This window comes from Pseudopipra pipra, chromosome 8 (genome assembly GCF_036250125.1).
Source record: "Pseudopipra pipra isolate bDixPip1 chromosome 8, bDixPip1.hap1, whole genome shotgun sequence".
NCBI classification, from domain to species: Eukaryota; Metazoa; Chordata; class Aves; order Passeriformes; family Pipridae; genus Pseudopipra; species Pseudopipra pipra.
In genome coordinates this window covers 33,828,612-33,847,841 of record NC_087556.1, presented here as the reverse complement: position 1 = coordinate 33,847,841, position 19,230 = coordinate 33,828,612, and the positions used below count along the sequence as shown (strand labels likewise).

The following is a 19,230-nucleotide window of genomic DNA, read 5'->3' as shown; positions in this document are numbered from 1 at the left end:
ACCCCCTGCCATGGGCAGGGGCATCTTCCACTAGCCCAGTTTGCTCCAAGCCCCGTCCAACCTGGCCTTGGACACTTCCAGGGATGGGGCAGCCACAGCTTCTCTGGGCAACGTGTGCCAGGGCCTCCCCACACTCACAGAGAAGAATTCCTTCCCATGAGTGTGTTCCAAACCCAATCATTCCTGACTCGCAGTTCCATACCCGCCCCAATCCCTGGACCTCCGTCGCCCCTCGGGCCTACACTGCCCGTGATGCCCCGCGGCGCCGCCGGAAGCGGCCGTGCGCGGCGGCGCGCATGCGCCGTGGCGTCGGCGGCGGTGTGTCCGTCATGGCGGCGTCCATCTCCGGCTACACCTTCAGCTCCGTGTGCTACTGCAGCGCCAACAGCAGCGCCGACCACGTACGTGCCCCGCGCCGCCAGCCCGGGGCCGCGGGGACACCCCGGCACCGCACACCGAGCGGCGCCCGCGCTGCGGGGCTAGCGGGCCGCACCGCCGACCGTGCGGCCCGGCCGCGGGTCACAGCGGGCGGGGGCGGCCCCACACGGGCGCGGCGGGGCGAGATGTGGGATGTCCGGGAGGGATGTGGGGTATCCCGGCGGGATGTGGGGTGTCCGGTCTGTTCCCCCCGTGCGGGATGTGGTATACCCGGGATGTGGGGTATCCGGGTGGGATGTGAAGTGCCTGGGCGGGATTTGGGATGTCCGGCAATCTCCCCTCGGGATGTGGGATGGCAGGGCTGTTTCCTGGGATGCGGGGTGCTCGGAGTGCTCCCCGCGAGATATGGGATGCCCAGACGGGATGTGGGGTGCCCGGGCTGCTCCCCCCAGAATGTGGGATGCCTGGGCAGGATGTAGAATGTCTTGGCTGCTCCCCGGGATGTGGGGAGTCTGGGGTGTGAGGTGTTCGGGATGTGGAGTGCCCGGGCTGCTCCCGGGGATGTGGGGTGCCCTGGATGCTTTCTGCGGGATGTGGAGTGTCAGGGGGCTGCTCCCCAAAGGATGCGGGGAGCCTGCTGACCTCCCCCCGGGATATGGGGTGTCCGGGGTTCTTCCCTGTGGGATGCGGAGTGTCTGGGCTGCTCCCCGGGATGTGGGGTGCCCGGGCGGAATGTGGGGTGTCCGGGGTTCTGCCCCCCGGGATGTGGGATGCTAGGGGTGTTCCCTGGGATGTGCGGTGCTCGGAGTGCTCCCCCCGGGATATTCCCGGTGGGGCGGGGCTCCCGTGGGACTGGGGTTGCAGGCAGGGAACACTTGTGTAGAAGCTCCGTGGGTGGGTTTCCCGCAGCCTCGACTGTCCAGCGCAGAGCTGGGGTGTTCCCGAATCCCACGGTTTTGTTGGCATGATTTTAGGCTGAGCTTGCTCTTTAGCTCTGCACCACCATCTCGGTGCTTGTGCCAAAACCACACAATTCCTGCTCAGTCTCCTTCCTCATTTTGGGTAGGGATGGAGAATAAATTACTTTATTTTACCTTTAAATTAACATCTGGGTTTTATAATCCCTGTTGATGTTCAGGGTCCAGCCCAGTCTCCACACAGAAATTTGAGTAAGGCTCTGCAGGTGTAACCTCCACTTCCCTTGGATTTGCAGGAGCAAAGCAGCCTCGTGCTCAGGCCTCCTTCTCATCCCTTTGGGGCTGGGGCAGAGCCCTCCCTTCTATAACGTGTTTCCCTTGTGTAAGTTGTGTGTAGAATGTTGTTTTTGGACAAGCCATCCCTGCAGTGTTGTGAAAGGATGTTGGCAAAGCAGAAAATCAGCCTTGGTGAACCTCAGGGCAGATTGTACCCACTGCAGCTCAGATGGGTGCTTCAAACTAAATCTTTGGTTCAACTTAAGGGCTAAGAAAGTTACAGTAAATGACTGTATGCAGTGGATTTCTTTCCATTTTTAGTCCTTTTATTTTCCTTTTAAATTGTAGGAAGGATTTCTGCTGGGAGAGGTGAGGCAAGAAGAGACCTTTAGCATTAGTGATTCACAGATCAGCAACACTGAATTTCTACAAGTGATTGGTAAGTGATGTAACTTTGAGACATTCTGAGATTGGCACTGCTCAGGTTTTAAGTTCTCAGTCCAAAATTTCATTAAGAATCACTTCACTTGTGAGACCATCACAGGGTGTATCATATTTGCCACAGTGTCTATGTGTTTGTGGTTGTGAGGAAAGGAAGCAAACCTTTGCTAGTTACAGGGGTTTTGTGCATCTCCTTGTGTGAAGAAAAGATTGTTTATTGGAGACATTTATCTGCATTTCATGATGGAGAAATTACTTACTTAGCTGTTGGTTCTGCAGAGAGTTTCTCAATACAGTTGCCTAAATACAGCATGTGCTCAAAGTGAAATGAATTCATTGCTTGATTTGCTAAGACTGGAAAGGGGCAGATTTTCAGTAGAGGGTTTGGATGGACAGCTGGGAGCTGGCAACATCATAAACTGTCACAGCAAGACTGGACAAGAAATATTTGTCAGACAATTTGTTTGACAGGCACAAGGACTCTACAGCTGATCTGTGTGAAAAGTGAAAGAAGATTGAAGCTCTTGCTGTTAAGTGTTAGTTGAATTAGATTTTTCATATGAGTGAGAAGCTGTTGCATGTTTTTAGCTCTTTGGTTTGTAGAAAGTAGGAAAGCCCTGAAGGAAAGGCCTTTTTGTTTCTGTATATATAACTAGATGTTAAAATATATCTAAACCTCCCTAAAAACCCAAATGTGTCCATACCTGGCTTTGTGAATCTGATCCTAGATAACAAAGCAGGGTCTGCATAAAGCTCAGGCAACACACAAACATCTTTGGATTGACTCTCAGTTGTTTTTCTGACACAGAACTGATGATCAGAAGTGATGATGGTTGTGTGCACAGCAATCCAGAAGGTTGAGTGGTTTCCTGTTCTGGTTATTCCTAAGAGATCAAGGGTGGTAACTGAAGTGTCAATTAATTAATTAGTTAGTTGAGCTAAATTACAGAAAGTAAAGGCATAGCATTTTTTGTGTGTGCATATAATCACTATCAGAGCACTGTCTGAGGGAAGCAGCTGATAGCTCTGTGTGTTCAGACTAAACTGACAGAGCCAGTCACTTTTTGAAGTTTCTAAAGCAGACACTGCTCTGCAGTGGTCACTGATCCTGGTTATTGTTGGCAGTGATGTCACCAGCTGCAGCCTTGGCCTGGTTTCCTAAACCAAGTGTTCGTGGTGTTAAAAATCACTCCCTTTTTAGATCACTCCTTTGTCACATTATTAGTTACAGTTACTTTATGAAAATGGAAATTACCCCCCATAAGGACCTTCTGGATATTTTTTTTTTTGTTTACCAGACTTTTACTTCAATATTTATTTGTGAACATTGACTCTTGAACTCCCAGTCCAGCTCAGGGGATTGACAGTTTTGTGGCATTGTTGTCACAGATGAGTTTTAACTTCTTTTATCTGTAAGATCAGTGGTGATGTTTGAGTATATAAGTGTGTATATACAGTATGCATGCTATATCTATAAATAGGCCAATGTGTAAGCCTTAAATTTAGAATGTTGGCTGCTTCATGTGGTCTGAGCAGGAGGCTTGTTGCTTCCTGTTTTTCAAAACACGAGGTCTGTGTGGCAATACCATAACCCAAGGATCAAGTATGTTGTTGCAGTCAATATATTTCCTGGAAAACAGTGGTCTAAGCTTCAATAATTGCACTTACTGGCTTTGTTAGCAGATTGTTTCCTGCATGATGGTGCAAAAATACTGGAGTTGATACAATTCTATACAATTCCTAAGAAAGCAGCTCTCACAGCAGCATCCTGAGGAGTTCTTGCTAGTGAGGATGTACAGTTTCTTGGGCAGGGGGCCTGGAATGGATGCTCTGGGCCTTGTTTTGATAGACACTAAATATGCTGGGATGTTAATGTGTGCAGTCTGCTGTTCCTGGGAAGTGTGATCCCAGTGTGACTCTGCTGAGATGGCAGCCCTGAGCAGCAGGTGGTGTGTCACCCTCCAGGAAGGAAGAGTCTGAACAAAGTTGTTGCTAAACACTCCAGTGGGGTTCTGCTGTGGGAGCTGGAAATATTAGTGCTACATCGTCACAGAATCACAGAATCATGGAATGGTCTGGGTTGGAAGGGACCTTAAAGCCCATCTCATTCCAACCCCCTGCCATGGGCAGGGACACCTTCCACTAGACCAGGTTGCTCCAAGCACCTGAAAAAATAAGTCATGTTTGGTGTTGGAGAGATAGAGTTTTACTCTTTTCTTACTCATCTCTGAGATTACTGCCATGTTACAACCTTTGCTCCTTAAATAAGCACGTTAGCATTTATTGCAACCTTTTCAGTGAAAAAATGCTGCTCTGAGTTTTTAATATCTCACAGAACAGAATTACAAATTGCAGCTAAGTGTTTTGAAATGGGTTTGAACCCCTTTTGTCATTATAGACTGTTTGTCTTGCCTCTTGAAACACTCCTGTGTATAACATTACAGTGATTGCCTTCCCCATCCCTTTTTTTTCTTCATTGCTGCTGTAACAAAGTGTCTGTGAATGCAAGTAAAGTGTTGTGGAAATGGATATCCAAGAGGAAAAATGCTTTTGTGAGGAGGTTACAACTATAGTATTAAAATATTATTGTGTGTATTTGAAGCTCCTATATCCCTGTGTATCTGAGCAAGTGTATGTCTTATTAAAATATTTCCCTCTGTAAAATGTCAGATTATAAAGAGAAGCCAGTTTTCTGGGTATGGTGCTGTGTCATCAAGTGTTGCTGAGACATTAAGGGCAGTGTGTGGTCTGACACAAATGTTTGTTTGCTCAGTAGCTGTGATGTGGAAAGTTCATGCAAGATATGCCACTGTAATTTCCCTTTGCCTTAAGCAGCTGGACATATGTCTCTTTTTTTTCTTTGTTGTTGCAGAAATCCATAACCATGAGCCTTGTTCAAAACTCTTTAGGTAAGCTTTTTTTGTTGTCTTCCTGTGTTGGATGCAGAATATAAAAATAGGGAGCTCACTGCAATGTATTAGCATTTCAAATGTCCCCACCAGTGTTTGCTCATCTGATGGTATTACAGAAATCCATGGAAATGGCACCAACCATGACAATGAAATTATGAGATCACAGTTTTAGTAGCACTTACCTTAGGTTGGAAGGGGCTTATTTCTCTGTCTCCTTGAATTTCCATCTTGGGTAGCTGGTGGAGGTAGAATAGGAGTCAGTTCAAATCATACCACTCTGATAATGAGGATGGATGTCAAAATCAATTGAAATTATTGCAGTTTTAGGTTGGCTCTGCCTGGGCCTGGTGGGTCACAGCACACCCTGGTGCCCTAACCCTTGTACCTTGTGGGGTTACCAAGTTGTTTTGTGGTTAGTTCTACTGACCTGCCCCAACTAATTATTCTGAATCTTTCAGCTTTCTAGTGATTTTTGCCTTCTGATCTTCTGAACTCCAGAATTTAAATTAAATATGGGGCTAATGTATTCTATTTAACAGCTTCCATCTATTTACATGTAGATTTTCTCTGTAGTCTTCACTTGTTAATACAGTGATGGCTTCTAAAGCGCTGTCTAGAATTCCTTTTTAGAAGGAATTCCCAATTAATCTCCTCCTGTCTTTATTTGGAGATTTCCAGCCAATTAAGAAGACACAGTAGCTTAGATATTATGATTGACAGTGGTTGCATTAAGAGAAAAGCTGCAGTCAGTCACTTGCTGGTTGATAATTACAGAGAGGGTACTCTGAAGGCAGTGATTTAAATGCTGCAGACTCCACACATGGAGATAATATCCCAGTGTCTGGGAGGCTCTTCCTGGATCCCAGGGACTCTTTGTGCAGCGCATATCCAAACGGATCACGTTCCCTGCTTCCCCCAGTCAAGGAATGGGTTGTTAGTGCCTGAGCTGATGGAGGGAGGGGAGAAGTATCCCCTGTGTGCTGCTGCACAGGAAAATGGTGACTCCATTCACTGCAGAGCACGAGGGAAGCTCTCACAGCTCATGCACTTTTTATCAGTGCCAGAGTGTGCTGTTGGTTGTTCTGCTCCACTGATTGTAGCAGATGCTGATTTGGGCTTTTTCTGCCTTGTCCTTTTGACTTAATTGTAGCCAATGTGAGGCCTATTGCTCATCCACTGTGTTCTTGTAAGCTGGCACTGCTGATGTTGGGTATGACAGCCTTGGTTCCAGTGCTGGTACTGAATGAGAAGCAAGGATTTTCAAAAGACTGATTTCTCTGTCTGTGGAGTTTTCAGATGGATGTCTTTCATTACATACCAGTTGCTCATCCTATAGAAAAATTACTCTTAAAAAGCACAGAAGGAGAAAGAATTGCATAGCTACTACTTACCAGAATGCATAAATAAATACTGTGAACATGAATTGAAAAGATTATGCAAATAATACATATCTCAAATTAGTAATTAGTTGTAGTCTGAATTTTCACTACAACTTGCATCTTGAAGCAAATGGTGTTTCCACCCTTATTTACCAGCCAAGTACAGAGCTCAGGATTTTCTCTTGTGTTTTTTACACCCCCACATAAGAGCTGAGATCACACACCTCTAAACCAGAGTGTTTTCCTGCACTGCTTGAGGTGTTAGTGATACCAGCTCTTGAAGGAGACCAAGGACTTGGCAGGTAAGGCAGGGAGCAATCTATTTTCAAATGTTTCTCCTTTTATCATGCAGTGTGATCTGCTTAAATTTCTAAACCTGTGTGTGTAGGTAGGTGTATAAATGCTTAAATCTGTTGTGCCCTCAAAATAACGACATGTCAGGGTTTGAGCCTCAGTTCTGGAAGCAGAGCCATATGGAAAGACCATGATGCTTTGGATTATTGTGGCCTCTTTTGGCTTCAAGGGTCCAACCACGTGAGTCTAATTGCAGGACTGGAGCTCAAGAAACTGGTTTGAAGTTGCATGTAAAATAGCCCTGCTTCCCTTTCTTATAGGCAGGGTTTTAATGATTAAAACAGTGCATTTATGTTGATAAAGGTAAAACTCTGGAAATTGCTTTGTATTGTATAGAATGCCACCTATTTGAAGAATGTTCAAAGTGTAAATAATTTACTTTATGTATAATATATGTGTGTAAACTGTGTATCTGCCTTTCTCTCTTCCTGTTTGGTTCCAGCTTTTATGATTATGCAGGCAAGGTTAACGAGGAGAGTTTGGACAGGATCCTTAAAGACCGAAGAAAAGTAAGTTTTCTCTCTTTTCCTCCTGTTCTGGTCATTAGAAAGAGTGAGTTTGGAAAACAAATGAACAGAAAAAGGTAATTAACTAGGAGAAATATTTTCTTTCATAAATCTGATGGTTTGTTTTGATCCAGGGCTTATCCTGTACAGAAGTTGGTGGATTTGTGGTGCTTAGGTTAAACCGGGGGCAATGTCTAATTTCCCTGAAGAAATGTGAAGGATTTAAGTGTAGGTCTCCAAAAGTGAAAGGCTGCATTAACCCACTCAGATTTCTGAGCTAAAAATGTGGCATAATGATTGTGTACTTTGCTGCTGAACCCACCAAAAATGCAGTTGATCTGAAAATCTGTTTGAAAGAGTTCATTTGAAGGTATTGTAACGATTTAGCCTTGTAATTGCAATTTTTGCACTGTCAGTTTTAAACTGAAAAAAACTCTTCCATCAGTTATGTCACAGCTTATAGATGTTTAAAGATATTGTCACAGCTCTAAATCATGGTTGTTAGTAGCACAACCAGTATTAAGAAGATTAAATTTTATTAGTTCTTTGGAGAAGACTCAAACCTTTTCTAATTATCCAAGAGTTGTTTCAGAGGTTCTCATGAACTGATACATCAAAGAGCAGAGCTGAAGGTGTGGTCCCTTATGTAGTGAAGTGGTGGAGTGAGTTTCCAGTATTGAATCCTGAATTCTGTGACCCTATAACTCTACTCTAGAACATTACAGAGGATACTAAGTTCCCCCTCAGGAGATGAGGCAAAAAGCATAATTTAAAAATGTTTGTCTCTCACTGGTTTTCACTGGAATGTTATTTTTTTTAGGATCTGCCTTATAGGGAGACTGGCAAGGTGCATAATCTGTGGGAGGAAAGTAGGCAAAACCAGAGAAAATAAAACTTGAAGTGTCATGTGACTACAGCATCACAGATTTAATGATATTAATTGTCATAATGTCAAAAAAGAAAGAAATATTGCTGTCTGGGAATAAAGACAGTCTTGTATTCTCTTTTATTAGCAAACTAAGCAGGCTTTATTACATTCAGGCTAAATAATTTAATATTTAATATTAAAAAAGTTAAAACCAAAGCTTCCTGTTCTTTTATTTTACATGGGAGTTATATTGTTTTATAATTGACAGTTGTGTTGTAACAGGATGCTACACTTGTTTTGGTGCAAAGGTACAAATCTCTAGGAATTCTATTCTCTTAATAGGTGCAAATCTCCAGGAATTCAGTTTGTTTTGTTGTAATAAAGCTTTTGGCTAATTGTGATACCACAATTTTAGCAACTTTATTCTCAGGAGGTAAATGTGTATCTCTGAGTTAACACTTTTCTGATGTACTTTGATTGCAGAACGTTATTGGATGGTACAGGTTTAGGAGAAACACACAGCAGCAAATGTCATATAGAGAGCACATCATTCATAAACAGCTGACACACATCCTTGGAGTGCCTGATCTTGTCTTCCTTCTCTTCAGCTTCATTTCCACTGCAAATAACTCAACACATGCTTTAGAATATGTGCTTTTTAGACCAAACAGAAGGTAAGCCATCTCTGTATATGAGCCAAGCCTCATTTTTTGCTTCTTACTGCTATTCTTCAAACTATTTAAAAGTTTGTACAATTATATGTAAATTATATGTTTGTCTAATAATGTCTTGGGGTACACTTGTTAGTGTAACAAGCCACCACTTGTTAGTGATGGCAGCTTTTTTCCCTGTGCAAATAATTTATGAATTAAAGTTGGGGTGAGCAAAAATTCTTTTCAGACTTTAGGTCATCAAACCAACAAAAAATATATTTTAAGAGATATCAGATGTCAGTACCATGTTTCTTATAGTGGACCTGAATGTGTCTGTGGTAGTTCAAGTGCACATTTCAAAGGTCCTAAGAGGTATGGAGGTAGGAATTTTTGATGCTGCATTTATTTTGAACACAACCTGTAATATTTAGCAGCTTTTATAACAAACCTGATGCAGAAGCTTTAAAATGAGAAGAGTTGTGATCATCAGAGAGCTGGGATAATATAAGGCCATTGTAAGGGATCTTTTGCAAATGAATTAAGAAGTCTTTCTCAACTTTCTCTACAGGTATAATCAAAGGGTGTCGCTTACTATTCCTAATCTAGGCAACACTAGTCAACAGGAATACAAAGTTTCTTCAGTGCCAAATACTTCTCAAAATTATGCCAAAGTTATCAAGGAACACGGGTAAGGATTTTTCCTTTAAAATGAATTAGTCATCCAGCTCCACATTCTGTACCTCCCAAAGAATACTACAAGGAAAAAAACTAGTTCAGGAGAAGAATGGTCAGTTCTTACTGTGCTTTTTTCCTGCTTAAAACTGAATCTTTCAGGGAACTCGGTGCACTCCTCAGAAAAGCAGAGTTGGTGTGGCCAGTCCATGCTCTGAGCCTTCTGGCTGGAAGCTTCTGGTTTGATTTCCACCCACCATCCACCTCCCCAAGGAATTCCGTGTGCAAGCTTAATTTAAAACTTGAACTCTGACTCGGAAATCTTGTTGTTTTTCTTAAGAATTTTTACTTACATGCTGTAAATGCCAAGTAGCTTTTCTGACTGTTAACAATCAAATTATACAAGCTTAAAGATTTCTGCATAAATTTAATCTCATTCAAATGAGACTTTGTTGTTCCAGAAGTAATTTTGGTATTGAAAATGCTGCTGTCCAACTGGATCTTGACAGTATTGTACGTTTTTAGCAGTATACTATTGCTAAAATAGCATATTTAGCAATAAAATACATTTTAGAAATACAGAGATAGACTGCTTAACAGCAACTCAAAGACAGCATGAGCTAGGAACCTGTGTTGTCTTTTCTAACTGATGATTTCTGCTTTGCTTCCTTTTTTTAGTACTGATTTTTTTGACAAAGATGGAGTGATGAAGGACATCAGGGCTATCTATCAGGTTTATAATGCACTTCAGGAAAAAGTACAGGTAACATCCTTTACTTCATATTGGTCAATATGTCTGTGGCATCTTTTATTCATCCTTTGGTTAAACCAGGAGTGGAGGGGATGGAGATTTTTAGAGCTCATAAAGAATTATCATGAACTGTAGGAAAATCAGTCTGATTTTAATAATGAAATATGTCCATTTCTATTTAATGTGTGCACTTCCAGTCTGTAAAAGTGGTTGGTATGAATATCATCAATTCTTTCTCTTTTTCAAGTAAATGATTCAATACTTAGGGATTTCTGGGAGGTGTTAGTTATTTTTAAGAGTATGCATTGAAGAGAAGCCTTGCTGAAGGCTGTAGGGATTTGCAAAGGTTTAAAAATGACTTCTGGGTATGAAACATCAGCAGAGCTCCATCTGTTAGTTAAAACTTGTGTGGAGCATGAGTGAATCCTGCTCCTAATGTGCCAAAGCATCTGAAAGTGCCTGGAGTGTCAGATCTACTCAATGTGTGCCTGTCAGTTCACAGCTTGTCCTGTGTGAAGAGCAGCGTGGCTGTGCTGCCCCAGGAGCTCACACAGCTGCTAATTGTGCTGCAGTCACAGCTTGTTCCCAGGCTTTCCCTCTGCATCTGCCCTGGGGGGATTTGTGTCTCTGCTCCAGCTCAGCTCTGCTGGTCTGCTCATGGAGCAGGGAACGAGGCAGCAATCCCTCCAACCATCCCCTGGCCCTGCCTGCACAGGGGAGCTGCTCTTTCTCAGTGGGAAGTTGCTGCTTCCCAGCCTGCCTTGTAAGGTGGGTAAGGCACACACAGGGAAACTTCAAGGGATAGAAAAATTTATCTTCAGAGCTCTGTTTCATTAGCTCCTGGCATTATTTGTAACACTGCTTATGCCAAGAGCACGTATATCCTTTGTGCTCCTGCTGTTGTTTGAATTACTGGATCTGGAAATGGAAATGGGGTTGTTTAGCCTGGAGAAAAGGAGGCTCAGGGGGACCTTATTGCTCTCTACAACCACCTGAAAGGAGATTGGAGCCAGGTGGGGGTCAGGCTCTGCTCCCAGGGACCAAGGGACAGGACAAGAGGAAACTGCCTCAAGCTGCTTCAGGGAGGTTCAGACTGGGTATTAGAAAATGGTTTTTCACAGGAAGGTGTTGGCACAAGCTGTGCAGGGAAGTGGTGAAATCACCATCCCTGGAACTGTTCAAAAACATGTGGATGCCCTTGGTTTGGAGGTGAACATGGTGGTGGTGCTGGGTTGATGGTCTCGATGATTTTAAACATCTTTTCCAGCCTTAACAGTTTCATGATTCTCTAATCAACAGGGAGTTGTCTTCCTACCTTTTAGAATTTTAACTGTTGTATGTCACTGTGTAAATCATGTACAATGTTTACAGAGCTCAAAACTAATTTTGGCATTGGCTGACTTGAGGAACTTTTACCTTTGAAGTGACTGTCTAACAGAGAATGTTACAGGGCTGGAAATCAGTTTTCTGGTTAAGCAGCTTAGACATATATTTGCATTATTCCCCAATTAAACTTCTAAAAATTAGATACAGAATTGAAAGCATAGTTCATGTTTTTCAGTTCTGCAGGTAAGGCCACTAAGAGTCACCTTTTGGAGAAGAAACAGCTTTTAGGGTTGTGTACTCTTCAAAACTGATCATGCTTAATGATAATGACCAATACATTGAATCACAGAATGGTTTGGGTTGGAAGGGACCTGCATGATCATCTTCTTCCACCCCCTGCTGTGGGCAGAGACACCTTCCACTATTCCAGGTTGCTCCAAGCCCTGTCCAACCTGGCCTTGAACACTTCCAGGATGGGACACTTACTAACTTTGGATCTTATTACAAATCTTCTGTAATGATGAATTATTTGGAAATGCTTTTCCTATAATGCAGCAGTTGGGAATTGGCAACAGCCAGTAAAGAAAACGATCTTGAGCTTAAATATCACACTCTGATACAGTGAAGTCCTGCTTTTAGTTTTGTGCTTTTAATGGCTTCCTGTCTGGTAGGAGCTTTATTAATGTTGTCATGGAAATATTTCCTATATTTTTGCAGAATCTTAGCATATCTAATGTTTTTCTCCCAGGCAGTATGTATAGATGTAGAAAAAAGTGAACGTGTTGTTGAATCTTTTCAAGCTGATGTGAACAAGTTAAAAAGGCAAATCGCACAGAAGAAGAATGAAAAAGAACAAGAAATAAGTAAGTTGCCTTTTAATTACTTTTTTTTTTTTCAGAAGCAGATGCTGTAAGTACAAAAGGTTTTGTACAGTTAAAATAATTTTTTTTATTCCTGATAACTCATGGGAAAAAAAGTCCCATTTAGGTGTTTGTTCATCTCTTTTTGCTGCTCCATAATTTCCTGAATCAGTGAGACTTGTGTGAGCATATTTGCCTGGTTGCCACACTGTCCCTCCTGCCTAAAAATTGAGTGTCACCTCAGTAGACTTTTGTTTAGGAGTAGATAAGTTTTGTGGAGAGCTCGGACCTTTCCAAGGAGACATTGCTGATCCAATTTAATTTGTGAGTGCAAGGGAAGACCAAAGGTAGAGAGTAGGAGCAGAGAGAATAGACAAATGGGAAGTAAGATTAAAACCCAAGTAATTCATAAGCCAATTACATATTTCAGCAAACACTGCTTCTTTTTTTATATTTGAAGAGATAAGCAAATAACCAAATTTCATCATTTTAGCTACAAGATGGCTTTTATTACTTGTGTGTCCTGTTACCTAAAGCTGTGTCTGACACTGAAAGATGATTTAGGTGGGTGAACACCCTAAACTCTGCAATGGCCCTGCTGCTGCCATGAGTGGATGTTTTTTATTTGCTCCAAGCAGCAAGGTACTGTTACCACATGAGCATTTCAGAGCACAGTTTGATCTGTCAGCCCAGGTTCTCCTTCCTCTGAACCCCAGAGATAAGGTAAAAGAGCCAGGATTAGCTCCAGACCATTTAAAAGATGGAAGTGCATGAGTCACTGCTGTTTCCTGCTTGGCTGTAGATGAAGCAGGCAGGGAACTGCTACTATGGAGAAGTAGAGGTGGGTATTTAGTGTGCCTGGAGCTGATCCAGTTATATGGAAAAGCTGGGGGAGGAGGAGGAAGAGCAGCCTGTGCTCGCCTCTAGGTACTACCAGTGAGGTGCAAATGCTGGACTGAGAATTCACCCAGAGCAGATAATCATGTGAGAGGGCTGAAATAAGAAAACATGCAGCTTGTAACCCTGCAATATTTTTAGATGTGAGTAGTTAAATGCTGAATCTGGCCTTGTGTTCTCTGACTTGCTAAATATCAGGAGAATTTCTTTGGGTTTACTGAGTTAAATATTCCAGGTAATCATTCTCCGGGCTGGAGGAAGAGGGAGCATTTGATTTCAATTCCTGCAGTAGTGTTGTGTGAAAGCTTGTTATTCTTACAAACTTTTGGTTAACAGGCTGTGACTTTACACTGCAGCATAAAAATCAGTTGAGACTTTATTTGCCAGATCAGTGAAGTAGTTTTGTACACGTAACGTGTTCCAGGCTATGGTGAGTGCTGTGCACTTCCCAGGTGCCAGCAAATCTCCCACTGCAGTTCTCACATTGTGGCCCAAAAATGGAGTGCTGTTACACAGCCACTGGAGGGAATATGCACCTTTTATTCCTAAGGGACATCTCATTGACTTGATGAAAGGAACTGTTCACCCTTCGTTTGTGTTTTTCCCAGAAATGTGGTGTTACAGTAAGTAGAGCTGATCCTATTTTGGCTGTCACTTTACCTATCCCAGTGTCAGTTCTGACAGGTGTCTGGAGGTTAATAACCATTTAGAAACCAGTCAAAAACTTCAGTCTCTCCCAGTGCTTAACAACATTCCTGCCAGGAAGTTTTTCCTTGTGTCTAATGTACATAACTTACCTTTTCATAGCAGCCTCATAGGCACGTTTGAAGAGTGAAACTGTTTCCTCAAGTCTTCCCTTCTCAACCCTGTTATTGCAGCCTTTCCTCTTAGCTCATAATTTTTAGATCTCTAAAGAGTCCTTTCCTTGGAGTTTCTCCAGTTTTTCCCTATTTTTTTAAACTGTGGTGCTCAAAATTAGGTGTATTCCAGTTGTATTCTTGACCATTGCAGTGAAATAATACATACCTGTATCTCAACAGCTGAACACACTTCATGCATGTTGATATTTATAGTTTACTTAGATCAAGTGTTTCTTTTCTGCAGAGGGATGCAAGTGTTCCTCATTTTGTAAGGTTTTGCAGTTCATTATTCCTATGCATGTCTTCCTTAAAATATTTGCCAAATCATCTCATTTAAGATGACTTTTACGTTCCTGTTCTGATAACCCTGTTACACCTGCAGCTCTAATTCCATCACTTAGGTTTTTAACGAGAGTACGGATTTTAAAATAATAATTTGAGGGAAGAAAACAAGGTAATTTCTTTGCAGGTGTTCATGAGATTGCCCCCAAGCACAAGGGGCATTGGAAGAGAAAGTAGAAAGTGGTATTTTTAAGATGGAACATCAGAAATCAGTTATCACAGATGAAAAGTGAGTCGAGCTTTGAGTACTGAGTAAGACACAGGTGGAGAGGAGCAGCCACGATGAACCCTAACTGAGGTTACTGTGCTCTTGGATGTGAGAGGAAACAAAAATACAGAGGAAAGATGAGGTGGAAAGAGCAACAGGCTGTGGAAACATCCTGTAGCTGTGCTTTTTGGGAGCTTAAACTGGAGGAAATGAACTGTACAGGGTGACTGTGCACATGAAAACATAGCACGCCTGCACTTGGGTAGTTTATTTGCTTTCTGACACATTTTGTTTTTGAAATGTGATCACTGGGATAATTGGGTTGTGCTGATACTGATGAGTTCCATGGCTGCACTGCTAAATTTAGGGCAGTTTGTCACGCTCCAGGAGTAGGATGTAGCAATAAGCAGGATTTGATGTGATGGTCAGGGATAGTGTATTGATGACTATATAAGACAAAAATCAGAATTAGGAAAGATGAGCAGTGGAGACTGAGAGGACAAAATCAAGTGCTGGAGTTGGAAAGCAACGTCAGGGATGAACATTTAATAACAACCAGAAAGAAAGCAGAGAGGACGGCGCTGTGTGGGGGTCACAGCTCGGGTACGTGAAGCACACTGCCAAGAAAGCATTAAGTACCCCCATGTTCTTTGTTTTGTAGGAATGCAGCAAGCAATTTTAAGCAGGCAAATGCCAACAGATAACTTGGAACCCATGTTTGTTCCCCGGATGTCCTACACTGGGTTTGCTGTGGAAGGCTGCACGCTGGAAGATTCGGATGTCTCTGATCCTCCCCCTCCCTACTCCGATTTCAATGCAACCAGCCAGGACAGTGCTGCTGGCCCCGGGCTCCTGGACAGCAGTGTCTTCATGCCTCGGCCTCAAGCAGTAGGTTCTTCCAGTTATGTGTCCACAAATGCAGGATTGAAATATTCTGGTAATGGAGCATCCATGCCATCTTCCCAAAGAGCGGTCGGTGACAATGTTGACGAATCAGAAGACAGTGATTATGAGAATTTGCTTGAACCCACAGAGTCCTCTGACAGTGAATACTCACAGACAAGGGATTCACGACCTCCAGCACATCCCGATGGTGATTCCAGGAACACTCAAACTTCTCAGATTTGATGGGAGGAAAAAACAAAAGAATCCACCTGACACTGTTTTTTCATAATTGTTACCGAGAGACTTTGGGGATTTAACCTGGAGGAGATGAACTACACAGGATTACTGTGCACACAAAATGTAGAAGACTTGCACTAGATGGTTTATTCACCTTGTGATACATTTTGCAAGTTTTATAATGGAATCATTAGGATAATCAAGTTGTACTAATACTGATGAGGTTCATGGATGTACTGGTAAATTTAGGCAAAATGAAATTTATAGAGATCTTGTAGCTTTTGTTGCCATATTTTCTTTAAGACAATAAATTGGGATGTAGTAACTAAGCACAGTTAGTCTACAGATAATGTTCTCAAATCAAAACTTACCTCTTGCACTATCATGCCTTGAATTTTAATTTTTGAAAGGGAATAAATATATCAGCCGCCTTCAAAATAGCTTTCGATGGTAAGCCAAATTGGCCTTTGCAAGCAGAGAAATCTTGATAATTCTGAGAAGCCTGATTGGAAAAGATGTGGTCAACCTTCTTCTGTGGGCATGCTCTTACCAGAGGAGGGCTTTGGTTCGACCTTTTTTACAAGCAGAATGTGTCTCACTTCAACTGATGGTTGCCTTTTTTTCTGTAAAGGTTGGGGGAGGGGGGAGTTGGGATGCCTGGTAAATCATCCAAATGAATGTCATAAATATAATTATTCTGGTCTCACTGGGTTTACAATGACTTTACGCCACACTGGCCTCATTTATTGTCTCATTGGTTATTTTAGTATAAATACAAAGTGCACATGCAGGAGTAAATGACCGACAGAAGTAGTAAATCCCATCATGATTGGACTTTGGAGTCTGCAAATTGCAAACATCAGAGACTGCTTCTTGCATTTTATTTGCATCTGAGTATTGGATTTACGCTTCTAGATGAGTTTTTTATGTATTAAATAGGGGGATAGGGTAGGAGAAGATTGTTTGGAGAGTCCCCTGGGTTTATTACCTCTTTTCCTCTGGGTGAAACGTGTAAATGATTATTTTAAATTGAATTACAGCTCTTGTCAGAAAACTGCCGTTTGGGATAAATGAAGTGTGGTATATTTAGAGAATTTCATGTTTGGATGCACTTACTTTTATTTAAATACTGCTTGTATGCTAACGTTGCCCAAAATATGTGAAATTGTGCCACTAAGAAGTTTGTATTATTGGACTTTATCCCTGATGTGTAAATGAGAAAATACACATTTTAAGATGAGGTTATCTGCAGCATTTATCACTCGAGGTGTCAGTAACCACTTCCTTGGTTTACACCCAGAACAGCAAAGCAGTCGCTTAAAAATTTCAAATCTGTCAGATTTACACACTGAAATTTTATTCTTTTGGATTGGATCTGTCGGCAAAAGTCTGTTCATTGCCTTCTTCCTGACCTGTACTAAATTAAGCAAAATAACTTTGGGAAAAACGAGATGTTAAAATTGCCACTCTTCTACTGAGTGTTTCCACCTTTAAACATCCAGTGCTCTGGTTTTAACTATTTTACATTGTTCTCATTAGCCTTAACTTGATGGATTTTGCTTTGGAGTGTTGCAGTCCATGAGACAGAGACCTTGCTCTGGAGTTTATGCCTCTGGCTCAGGTATAAACGTGTCACTGTTGGAATCAGGATTGACAGGTTGGCAACCACCGTCTTTTATTCCGTACAGAAACCTGCAAAATGTACATCTCTGACAAAGCAGTTAAATGTGACAATAAAATCTTATTTAATCCTGTAGCATAGATTTTAATACTTGTCCGGTTCCACCTCAGTGAAAGAACTCACTGGGCTACAGACATGCAGCTCAAAAGTGGGGGTTTGTTAAGGCTGCTCTGTTTGGGGGACTGAGGGGGAGAGGACAGCACTATGCCATGTGTATTCCATGTTTATGTTGATACAAGGTCCTTGAATTCTGGGGGGTTTATACCAAAAACTGCCTTGGTTTTACATACAACATGTAGGTGATCTGTGGTGCAACCTGTGTGTCATCCTGCCCTGTAGCCAGCGCCCATCTGCAGGTATTTTCATTTACTGTAACTGCTGGCTCATAAGAACAAAGGGTATGGGTTTATTTATATATTTATTTTTTTTAAATTCAGATGATATCCTGGCAGAAGTACACGTGACTGGACTTCGCAGTTTTCATTACAGTCCTGCTAAATATAGCAGTGTGGGGTTGTGATCTGCCTGAAGGCAACAGGGAGCGGCTTTAGTCATAAAACTGGAGCTTCACACCCGTGAAACAGCAGTTTTCCACATCTGACTCATGGACAGTCTCTCCTGGTGATTCCCAGGAGCACAAAGCCCAGCAAGCAGGGCCTGCAGCCGTGTCCTCTCACTAACAGGGAGGCAGCACTGAGGAAAAGCTACTGAAAACTGGCATCTGTGCCCTTCAGTTCCAAGTCCTGGAGTTTTACTGGTGCAGTGAAATATTTTTCGCTGGAATTGCTGTTTATTTCCAAATTTACTTTGATTCCCCCCCCTGATTGTTTATAGTAGAAGAACAGGAATGTACCATATGGAGAGACTCAGTGAGTTAGAACTCTCACATATGCTTACAAAAGGAAGCATCACCAAATATTTCTGAAATTAGCTTGGATTGACACCACAGGAGCCTCCAAGTCCCCTCTTTGCTTGGGGAGTGGTGTGTGTTGGCAGAAGGACACGTGAGCATCGTTAATTTTGACATATTCGTGACTCTGCAGGTTTTGAGTTCATGTCTCACATCTCCTGACAGCTCAGGATCATTTCAGTGCCTCTGACATGTCCTGAGTTAAAATTTAAAGGGAAGCTGTCACTGTTTAATGTAGCAGCAAAGTAAAATAAACAAACTGATAAGATTTCCTGTTAAGTGGGAAGATGCTTCAGACTATACTGAACTTAACTAGAATCACACTGAAACTTGGCTTTTTTTGGTGCTTCAAGGTTTATTTTAAGCTTTTTGATAACAGACTTGCTTTGCTTGGCTCTGCTGTGGTTCTGCCTCTGAGCAGTCCGTGGATCAGCTTGAAAGGTGTTGGCTTTGAGGAGAATCTTCCCCCAGCTTTCTCTTGGTGTGTAAAATTACACTGGTTTCACACGCACATTTCTCTGTCAGATTTGTGTGGGGGTATTTGCATCTATGTGGAAAACCTTTATACTGCTCGCTTTTGCAGACCTGGGAAGAAAACAGAGGTTTCCTTAGAGTTTCATTAGCAAATTGGTAAGTACTTGGACACCTTCCAGTGCCTAAAGGGGCTTCAGGAGAGCTGGAGAGGGGCTTTGGACAAGGGCCTGGAGGGACAGGACAAGGGAGAAGGTCTTCCCACTGCCAGAGGGCAGGGTTAGGTGGGATATTGGGAAGAAATTGTTTCCTGTGAGGGTAGGGAGGCCCTGGCACAGGTTGCCCAGAGAAGCTGTGGCTGCCCCATCCCTGGAAGTGTCCAAGGCCAGGTTGGATGGAGCTTGGAGCAACCTGGGCTAGTGGGAGGTGTCCCTGCCCATGGCAAG

At 42.6% G+C, this 19,230-nt stretch overlaps 1 protein-coding gene across 1 annotated transcript; it reads left to right on the top strand.

Moving 5' to 3' along the window:
* Positions 1-274: 274 nt before the first annotated feature.
* Positions 275-17,478, top strand: ABRAXAS2 (abraxas 2, BRISC complex subunit). Its single transcript, XM_064663566.1, has 9 exons — positions 275-401; positions 1,920-2,010; positions 4,885-4,921; positions 7,100-7,166; positions 8,515-8,705; positions 9,253-9,372; positions 10,035-10,119; positions 12,182-12,296; positions 15,262-17,478. Exons 1-9 carry the CDS (start codon positions 297-299, stop codon positions 15,726-15,728), a joined length of 1,278 nt encoding a protein of 425 aa, XP_064519636.1. The 5' UTR covers positions 275-296; the 3' UTR covers positions 15,729-17,478.
* The last annotated feature ends 1,752 nt before the right edge of the window (positions 17,479-19,230 follow it).

Bases quoted from the DNA above. Each gene is read 5' to 3' on its own strand.
- ABRAXAS2 (XM_064663566.1), top strand. From the start codon at position 297: ATGCGCCGTGGCGTCGGCGGCGGTGTGTCCGTCATGGCGGCGTCCATC. The intron at 402-1,919 runs GTACGTGCCCCG...TTTAAATTGTAG, and splicing joins CCAACAGCAGCGCCGACCAC to GAAGGATTTCTGCTGGGAGA. The intron at 4,922-7,099 runs GTAAGCTTTTTT...GTTTGGTTCCAG, and splicing joins CCTTGTTCAAAACTCTTTAG to CTTTTATGATTATGCAGGCA.